We start from the raw sequence: 10583 nt of genomic DNA, 5'->3' as shown, positions 1-10583 counted from the left end.
CATTTGTGGTTTAAAGGTGTGAAACTTAACACCTCGCACTACAATCATACAACAACCAGTCGGCCCAAACACGGATCACTAAAGTCTATTTTTCCATATTTATGTGTGTTTGTCTGTGGCATATTAAAATAACAGCAAAAATCCCCCTCGCTGCTTACTTCCCCTGGTGTGAGTCAGGAGCACTCTGTTAACCACCGTCTAAGCAATGATGTTATTCCAAAAATACTTGTCTGAACAGTATGTTGAAATGTTTAGACAAAACGCTTGTTAGACATTACACAGGATATCACTAATGATATGCAGATGATACAATGCTTTGGTTTTTGCTGGCCGCGCAGCAGCTTACCTTAAGTTTTGACCATAAGTTTCATACCTACCTAAACATTGCAGTCATGTTCTGGAAGCATGTCAGTGGTGACTAGCATTGTGAAAGACAAAGAGTCAAATCCTTTTGTGACAACAAAAAAAGAGTGCTTTTGTATCTACATTTTAAATTACTCGCATACAGAGTAGGCAATGTCATTATGTGAATTATCAGAAAAGTTTAAACAATTGTTTATTAACACGCCCTTTTTCGTCTTTGTACAAGTTAAGGCATTTCATTATTGTGGTAGGAGCAAATAATTATATAGCTTGTTGTCTGAGACAGACACTGATGGAGGAGACACAGTAAAGGTAGCATGTATTTACCTGACAGAGACCTGCAAACCTGTCTGGAACAATAGTCCTTCAGGTATTTTAAAGCTCAATATCATTTTGAACGTCATCACTGCTGAAAATCCACTAAGAAGATTGACTTGTCAGAACTTTCTTTTGTTAAAATGATTATATTATTAACATGTTAATCTTTTTTGTTGCATTGTTGTTTTCTATAGAAATCAGTCCAAGAGCTTCAGTTTTCATCTTCTTTCATATGAGCCTTCTTCCCTCTCTAGTGTTAGCAGTATACGTCTCTAAGATAGGAAGACATAGCAGTGCTTTAAGCTAATAGCTTGCTGCATGCTAACACGCTCACATGCCAATGCTAACATGCTAATGTTTGGCGAGTGTTATGTTAGCATTTTGCTTCTTGTGCTAACTAGCAAATGGTAGCCTGCCAGTGCCAACATTTGCTAGTTAGCACAAGAAGCAAAGTAGCTGAGGCATAAGGGAATGTCCTTTTAGTGTTGCAGGTATTTGGTCATAAAAATAGTTATTTACCAAATGTAAGTTCTTCCATGATGATGGGGCTACAATGGAAAGCTAAGGGATCACCAAACTCATTGGGATTCATCCTGCAGACTCCATTAACCTGTACTAATTTCCATGGAAATACATATAATAGTTTTTGCGATATATCAGTAAATGTAAAAAGGTAAAACCAGTTGATAATCAAAAAGTATTGGGCACAATGACTGTCTGTAAAAAAAATGAATGGCGATCTATCTGATAGTTATTGAGATATTCAAAATGGACTAAGTGAAAGATTAAGTATTTTATTATTTAGTTGTAGGTTTCTGTGCTGTACATCAAACCTCTTGCAGACTTCCCCATAACTGAGAGAACTATGATCATTCCCATATTGGATTTGTTAGTTATGCTCTGCTGCGTAACATATGAGTCACACATAACGGTAACGAGCAACAGTGGAAAAACCTAAAGCTGGATCAAATGATTACCAGACAAAACTCATGCAGAACATTCATTGAGAGAGATCACCTTATTCCGAAGGCCCTCATAATAATAATAACAATAATAATATATTAAATAAATAAATTGAAACAATGTATTAAATATATTATAAAGGTCATACTTTGATCGTAATCTTTTTCCTTGTTTCAACAAGTTTGTTAGTCACATATCCTAAAAAGTCTTCACCTAAAATAACGAGACACAGAATGACTATCACGAGACCAGCAGGTGCATTCAAGAATTCCCCATATGCCCAATTTGTTAAAGTCATAGGTTATTCATTTATTTTTCGCCTGAAGAAGCTTTGCAGATAATAACTAATGACGTCACATCCTTACTAAGGTGGCATCCTTTCGAAATATAGATTGACATGTGTGGGTTGCTTTGTTTAGTTTTTCTCTTACAAATAAAAACTTCAAAGTGTAAAATGTTGCCTCATAGACATTTTCAGTAAATCTATTGGCAAACTCCATAAGTCATGGTCATTTGAGAAATAGTAAATGCTTAATCAAAACATTTCAGGCTGGTTCAAAGGAGTACACTCAAACCACAGTGACTGCAGTTTTACATGAACATGCACATTCTTAAAAAAGGAGGAAGTGGCTAGGTGCTTTTTCATGAATCACTGGGACCCTTTGAAAAACAGTGGACCAAAGTCCTATAAATGCCTGTCAGAGTTTCTTGGACCCATTGACTACTTTGGACAACACAGAGACAACAACAATGATAGCTCTGCTGCTGCTGGCGCTGGTCGCACACTCCTTTGCTCTGCCTCTGCCGTCTGAGGACAATGACAACTTGCTTTTAGCAGAGGTAAGACCTGAGCCCTCTTATCTACTATAATTTTAGTCTGGTAACCTGGCTTCAAGTGGATATTTGTTGTCATTCTCAAGACTTCACACAGTGTTGGATTGGAGTAATCCACATCTATCCATTATGAATGTCATTCAGCTTCTGTTCTCTTTTAACAAACAGAACTACCTCCGTCGATTCTATGGCCTTCCAGCTGGTCTTCAGGGTAGACAGAAGTCTTCAGGTACCTTTCAGAACAAGATCAAGGAGATGCAGAGATTCTTCCAACTTGAGGTAACCAGATCTAGATGTGTGTTAAAGATGGTATGTGGTTTTAGCAACATTAGTAGTAATAGCAACATTTTGGCAGTGATGGAAAACATACTCAGGACCTTTACTTGAGTCAAAGTCAAATGATGGTGTCTTAAAAATGATGTTGAGTAATATTATTCTGTTTTTATATCAGTAGCAAATACAAATCACTTTTTTTGTAATTTTGTAGTTCGTCAATGTTGAGCCAATTTAAGATACTTTTAAAATACTGTTTAACGTGTATAGCATAACATCATGTGTTTACATTGCTAGTAACTAGAGTGTTTAATGGTCATTATGCTTTGTGTAGAATTTAAATCTACCTTAAACATTTTTAAGGTGTCAAATTATCTGTACTTTGGCAGCACATGTACTTATCTAACACTTTTTTTCCCACCTCTTTTGCCTTTGAAGGTGACAGGGAATCTGGACGACAACACTTTGGAGCTGATGAATCAGCCCAGATGTGGCGTACCCGACATTGGGGAGTACAACCACTTCCCTCGAAACCTCAAATGGCCAACTAACAATGTCACATTCAGGTATGTTATAAAGGACAACAACTATACAGAAAATGATTTCCCTGAGTTATTCACTAAGTTCCCTTGTGGTCAAATGTTACAGGATAGTGAATTACACACCAGATCTGCCCAAGGCTGATGTAGACAGAGCCATCCGCAATGCGCTGAACGTTTGGTCTGATGTCATCCCGCTGACCTTCAAGAAGCTGCGCAAGGGCATCGCTGACATTATGATCAGTTTTGGGTCATTAGGTGAATATAACATATCCTTTTAAAACGATAAAAACGCTGCTGAAGGTTAATCCATAGGTTAATCCAATGTGTCTGAAATGATTACTGATAATCCATCTTCATATTTATGTCAATAACAGAGTTTTCATATATAGCTGCTATGATAGCTACCAGAGTGTATGACAGCTTCCGGTTTTTGGACATTCTTGCTACGCATCACTCTCATTCACCAATGGTTAGATGGATTTTGGGAACTTCCTCTCGATTCTATTGGCTCTAATGGTTAAAAAGAGGTGTCAATCATCAAAATCAACCGAGGGGGGCCGGAGATATTGAAAATCCACCCAAATGACCCCAGAAGTGTTTTTCTTTTTGCTAAACCTCTCTAAAAAGGTCAAATGTCACATGTCACGTGTGTCAATGTTTTGCATCAATCTTGATACAGGGTACTTATTATATGTTATAGTTTGGATTCCTAAAGCTTTTTTTCTACCATCCCATCATTCAAGGGTGGTTTTCACTATAAGTAATGTTTTCTTTTTAGACGGACGGATTTTTTTACTATATTCAATCTGAATTTATTTTAAAATGAAAAAAACCTATATTGATTCTGACTTTTCTACATCCAACTCACAGGTTTATCATTGCTTTGAGAAAAAAGATTATTAAGTTACCCCTTTTAGAAGTGAAGATATAGTCAATTGTTCTGGGAATGTCATTTTCGAGCCTGAGGCCTGACAAACAGGCTCGGGGCTTAACTGGTTAACATACTCATACTCAAATATTATAAAAGTGTGCATTCTTCCTAACACATCTTGAAAATGTCTATGCTTTATTCTGTAGAGCATGGAGACTATAATCCTTTCGATGGGCCCAATGGATTGCTTGCTCATGCATACCCACCGGGCCAAGGCATGGGCGGAGACACTCACTTTGATGAGGATGAAAATTGGACCAAAGATTCATCAGGTAGGATTTATACAACAATTATAAACACTAGTCACCAAACTGTGTCTTTGTGATTAACACACTGAACATAATATTTGTTCTGCAGCATACAACCTGTTCATAGTGGCATCCCATGAGTTGGGACACGCCCTCGGGATGTCCCACTCCACAGATCCAGGCGCCCTGATGTACCCCAACTACTCCTACTCTGAAGGCTTCCCACTGTCGGAGGACGACATTGAAGGCATTCAAGCTCTCTACGGTGGGATAAAACTCCAGATAACTTTAATGCAGTTAAAGTTAAACCATAATGGTTTCCATTGTCTTAAAATGTAATGCAAATAGTATGTATATTAATGCAATATTTTCAAACACAGGCCCAAACCCAAACCAAAGGAAAGTGAAGCCAAAGCCTGACGCTCCAAACAAATGTGACCCCATGTTAAGCTTTGATGCTGTAACGGAGCTCAGGGGAGAAACCATAATCTTCAAAGACAGGTACAGTAAGACACACGAAGAATACAAAGATACATACACTATAGGCCTAGACCCATTACCTATCCGACCACTAGAGGGTGTGAGAACTAGACTCATGTAATGTAATGATGTAATGTGTGTGAGAACTAGACCTTTAACCTATATGACCACTAGAGGGTGTTTGAGAACTAGACCTTTAACCTATATGACCACTAGAGGGTGCTTGAGAACTAGATCTTTAACATATATGACCACTAGAGGGTGTTTGAGAACTAGACCTTTAAAGGAATGGTCCACTCATTAGATAATTAATCAAAACTTCAGTATTTAGTGAAACGTTATGTTTAAACCATACCCTGAAGAAATCAGCGATATTCCCCGGTAAATAATGATTGTATAGCTCTTTTTTATCAAGACCTGTATATTCCGTCTGGCCGCCGCCATGTTTGCCATTTTCAGTAGTCACGTGATGGTCGTGACGTCATCCATGCGTTCACTTTGTCAACACACGGAGTATTTCAGTTCGAACTCGTCAGCAGAGGAACAAGTTTTGACCAATGTGAAGAGATTGGATGGGGGAATTCAGCCATACATATCAGTATGACAATACGACACCCTCTGTCCGTAGACCCTCACATCGTACAAGGAAAAACTTCCGAAGAAAACCCCCAGTTTAAAGGGAACATGGGAGAAACCTCAGGGAGAGCAACAGAGGAGGGATCCCTCTCCCAGGACGGACAGACGTGCAATAGATGCCGTGTGTAAATTGAAAAGATAATACATTTGCAACATAGGTAGTCCAAATGTTTGGAAATGCATGTTTGTATAATGGGAAGATTATATAAGATACTATATGTATGCATGTAGTACCACCCTTGCTAGTGATTCCCTCTCTAGTTTAGCATACTCAGCTTCGTTGTCCCTGGCCATAGAATCACGATTTTATGGAGCCGGAAAAACTGGGGGGAAATACACACTAGCCAGTACTACGCTATATGGAAAGGCCACCAAAAACTGTCCTGGCCTGGACGTTAAAACGGGGCTAGCCGCTGCAATGGAAATGCGCTATAACATACCTTATTCTTACTCCGAGCACTACTTCTGCTCCTCCGTCACTTCACACTTGCAGAGGGCGATTTCTCTACTGGCCGAACTGGTGTCCTGGTCGGTGATGACACCAGAAAGACCGATGGTACTGCATCTCCATTGAGTAATGGTTGTTCTTTAAATCCCATGTTATGTTTGATCATACTCTCAGAGTAGTCGTCCGGAAATGTGAAATGTTCGCTGCATACATGAGCCTGTAAATCTCTCGGTTCGGGCCGGCCACATTTCGCTAGCCACTGCCTCCGAATGTACTTCTTATGCTTACATTTTGGCAACAGATGGAACCGAGCATTCCGTGGATTGTTCCTATCCGAATTATGGCAATATTTCGCGATACAGTGAGGCATATTTGAATAGAGAAACTACAGTAAATAACATGGAGATCAACGTGTCTTCGAAAACCAAACGCATGGATTACGTCACGTCCGGGAAATGGCGGCGCCCACAGTGTTGATGTTATTTCGGTATATAATCAGTTTAAAATCACTGATAATGTCATCGGATTAAAAAAAAAAAAAGAGAGACTGGCAGAGACTGGTCTGTTTTATCGGATGATAATTTTTAAAAAATGAGTGTCATGAGCATACCATTCCTTTAACCTATATGACCACTAGAGGGTGTGTGAGAACTAGACGCATAACCTATATGACCACTAGAGGGTGTGTGAGAACTAGACCTTTAACCTATATGACCACTAGAGGGTGTTTGAGAACTAGACCTTTAACCTATATGACCACTAGAGGGTGTGTGAGAACTAGACCTTTAACATATATGACCACTAGAGGGTGTTTGAGAACTTGACCTTTAACCTATATGACCACTAGAGGGTGTGTGAGAACTAGACGCATAACCTATATGACCACTAGAGGGTGTGTGAGAACTAGACCTGTAACCTATATGACCACTAGAGGGTGTTTGAGAACTAGACCTTTAACATATATGACCACTAGAGGGTGCTTGAGAACTTGACCTTTAACCTATATGACCACTAGAGGGTGCTTGAGAACTAGACCTTTAACCTATATGACCACTAGAGGGTGTGTGAGAACTAGACCTGTAACCTATATGACCACTAGAGGGTGCTTGAGAACTAGACCTTTAACCTATATGACCACTAGAGGGTGTGTGAGAACTAGACCTGTAACATATATGACCACTAGAGGGTGTGTGAGAACTAGACCTTTAACCTATATGACCACTAGAGGGTGCTTGAGAACTTGACCTTTAACCTATATGACCACTAGAGGGTGCTTGAGAACTAGACCTTTAACCTATATGACCACTAGAGGGTGTGTGAGAACTAGACCTGTAACATATATGACCACTAGAGGGTGTGTGAGAACTAGACCTTTAACCTATATGACCACTAGAGGGTGCTTGAGAACTAGACCTTTAACCTATATGACCACTAGAGGGTGTGTGAGAACTAGACCTGTAACCTATATGACCATTAGAGGGTGTGTGAGAACTAGACCTTTAACCTATTTGACCACTAGAGGGTGTGTGAGAACTAGACCTTTAACCTATATGACCACTAGAGGGTGTTTGAGAACTAGACCTTTAACCTATATGACCACTAGAGGGTGCTTGAGAACTAGACCTTTAACCTATATGACCACTAGAGGGTGCTTGAGAACTAGACCTTTAACCTATATGACCACTAGAGGGTGCTTGAGAACTAGACCTTTAACCTATATGACCACTAGAGGGTGCTTGAGAACTAGACCTTTAACCTATATGACCACTAGAGGGTGTTTGAGAACTAGACCTTTAACCTATATGACCACTAGAGGGTGTGTGAGAACTAGACCTTTAACATATATGACCACTAGAGGGTGTGTGAGAACTAGACCTTTAACCTATATGACCACTAGAGGGTGCTTGAGAACTAGACCTTTAACATTTGTGACCCGCTCTATCGAAATCAGTCGGAAGTCGCAACGGCTCATTTCAAAATAAATGTGGATTTACGTAAAAAACTATTTTTTTTGGGTTCGGGTGTTTTGTTTGATTTTAAACAAACCAAGTCTTTCAGAATATGAAACTTTTATTTCCAAAAACACACGATAAATACATTTTTGAAGCTTGTGAAGGGACGAAGACAGGCACCTCTCCCTCGCACTCTGCTGTTCCGCAGCGCCGCCCCCCTCCCTCCGGCTGAAATTATGAATGTAAGAGTATAGTAATCATAGATAACATGGCAGGGTCCGTGAGAGTTTGTTTTCATCTGATTTCAATTAAAGAAAGTCTTGGCTTTCAGAATATTAAACTTGTTTCGGCAAATTCAGATGATAAATACAGCTTTGAAGCTTCGGCATAATTACAAGCGGAGAACGGAGTAACTTAACGTCACAGCAGGCACAACAACAGCCGGTGTTTCTCGTGAGTGTTTTCACCGGGAAACAAACACAATACACACAAACGCAAAATTACACAAACACACACACACGTATACACTTATGGTATACACACACACTTGCGAGCTTCCCCTCCAAACGAAAATATCTTCCCTCCGTAGAATTTTGATCATTTGCTCCTCTAATAATCAATCAGATCGATGGATTCCAGAGAAGAGGAAACTTTGAAAGTCTTTTTCTCAAAATGATGACTCTGTGACAGTCATTATATAATGTGACATATTTCGCTTAATATTTGGAGTAGAACAACAACCCAGATATCATTAGAAAGCTAGGAATATCCTCTTTCCAACAGTGTATACAACTCCAAATGTGTCTTCGGGTCAATGCGACTGATTTCGATGGAGCAGGTCACATATATGACCACTAGAGGGTGTTTGAGAGCTAGACGCATAACCTATATGGCCACTAGAGGGTGTGTGAGAAAATATTTGAATATTCTGTGATTCAATTCATTTCTCTACGTCGAGATTTGCAAATTGTAGATAACTTCAATTTGCTATTTGCTGCACTGTTGCAGATTCTACTGGCGTCTCCACCCTCAGATGCCGGAGCCTGAGCAGACACTGATCAAGTCCACATGGCCGTCCATCCCCAACAAGGTGGACGCAGCATACGAGAACCCAGAGAAGGATATAGTTATCATATTTAGTGGTGGGTTTTGCATACTTGTTTAATGCTATTATACATTACGTATTAGGTAAGTACTAAACATCTTTGTTTCAACAGGGATCCGAATGTGGGCTTTGCATGGATATAACCTTAGGGATGGTTACCCAAAGTACATACACAAGCTTGGTCTTCCCAAGGACATAAGGAAAATAGACGCGGCTGTTCACATCAAAGACACTGGGAAAACGTTGCTCTTCACTGACGAGCATTATTGGAGGTAAGTGGTGATGACTATAACTGTGTCGATTATATTCATTATTATGTCAATCGAACCACATTTCATTAAAAAATCGCTTGTATTCGTCATTCACAGCTATGATGAAGCAGCAGGCACCATGGACAGCGGCTACCCACGATCCATTGAGCAAGATTTCCCTGGGATGTCTGACGAGGTCGACGCAGCTGCTTTTCAATATGGTATTATGAAGCTTCAAATATCACATTTTCAGTATAATAAAGCATACAAACTAAACTCTACCTTTATACTGCTTTCCTTCATTTGTATTCCATTGTGTTGTCTTGCAGGATACCTGTATTTCTACCATGGAGACCTGCAGTACGAGTACAGCTACACCCACAGGAAGGTCACACGCATCATGAGGACCAACTCTTTTCTCAACTGTTAATTGAGAGTTGAAGAGATGTGACTCACAAAATATTTTTCCATGCAAAGAAAATATGCAACTAAAAAAAAAAAAAACAAGATGTGGGATGCGGGATGTCCTCAAAGTAAAGAAAGAAAAGTGTATTTGTATTAGTGCTGGACACCTGTAGGTCATACAGTATTATTTGTCAGACACATAATGCTGTACAATTCCTCAGAAATATGTTTCCTTAGATTTTGCTATTTATTTTAAATGTCTATATTTGTATTTCAAGTTTTACTACATACAGCATGATCCTTAGCAGGTTAAGATTCTTGTCAGTAACAGCTTTTTTCTAAGCTCATTATTTGAAAATGTTTTACAAATATTATATTTCAACAAAGAACTTGGAAAATACCTAAATGTATTCTGTATTTGTTTTTGTTTGTAAATTGTTTGGATTACAATAAAAGCAGCAAAGTAATGTTGTCCCGCCTAGTGACATTTCATTTTAAAGTATTATCCTCAACTTTCAGAATCTTCAACATATTGCTAATGCCAAAGAGTTTAGACAATTGACACCGATATGAATGTCGAAAAAATGTAAGTAAGCTGAAGTGATCAGTGTGGTATTTGATCAGGACAAGTGACGTTGTCTCTGCTACAGTACATATTTTACACTTGTATTTTCAGGCAGAACCGCCCCTCCCTATAAGCAGAACCAGTGCGTAGGGTCTCAAACCTCATTATTGAATTGATTGTTTAATATTTAAAAAAATATTTATCTTACATGTTTAAAAAATAGATGATGATAACCAATACAAGGTAAGACTAAGGACTTCCTGGAGCAC

At 39.1% G+C, this 10583-nt stretch overlaps 1 protein-coding gene across 1 annotated transcript; it reads left to right on the top strand.

Moving 5' to 3' along the window:
* Positions 1 to 2381: 2381 nt before the first annotated feature.
* On the top strand, positions 2382 to 10216 carry mmp13b (matrix metallopeptidase 13b). Its single transcript, XM_034097626.1, has 11 exons — positions 2382 to 2484; positions 2647 to 2757; positions 3190 to 3317; positions 3400 to 3548; positions 4371 to 4496; positions 4582 to 4737; positions 4853 to 4973; positions 8997 to 9130; positions 9206 to 9365; positions 9462 to 9565; positions 9674 to 10216. Exons 1-11 carry the CDS (start codon positions 2395 to 2397, stop codon positions 9772 to 9774), a joined length of 1380 nt encoding a protein of 459 aa, XP_033953517.1. The 5' UTR covers positions 2382 to 2394; the 3' UTR covers positions 9775 to 10216.
* The last annotated feature ends 367 nt before the right edge of the window (positions 10217 to 10583 follow it).

Source organism: Pseudochaenichthys georgianus, chromosome 13, assembly GCF_902827115.2.
Source record: "Pseudochaenichthys georgianus chromosome 13, fPseGeo1.2, whole genome shotgun sequence".
NCBI classification, from domain to species: Eukaryota; Metazoa; Chordata; class Actinopteri; order Perciformes; family Channichthyidae; genus Pseudochaenichthys; species Pseudochaenichthys georgianus.
Note: the sequence above shows the minus strand (reverse complement) of the source record. Positions and strands in the feature narration are given on the sequence as shown.

What these genes read in the sequence shown, in the direction of transcription:
- mmp13b (XM_034097626.1), top strand. Translation starts at nt 2,395, where the DNA reads ATGATAGCTCTGCTGCTGCTGGCGCTGGTCGCACACTCCTTTGCTCTG. An exon ending in ACAACTTGCTTTTAGCAGAG is followed by an intron (nt 2,485 to 2,646) that starts GTAAGACCTGAG and finishes TTTAACAAACAG; the next exon opens with AACTACCTCCGTCGATTCTA. An exon ending in ACCATAATCTTCAAAGACAG is followed by an intron (nt 4,974 to 8,996) that starts GTACAGTAAGAC and finishes GCACTGTTGCAG; the next exon opens with ATTCTACTGGCGTCTCCACC.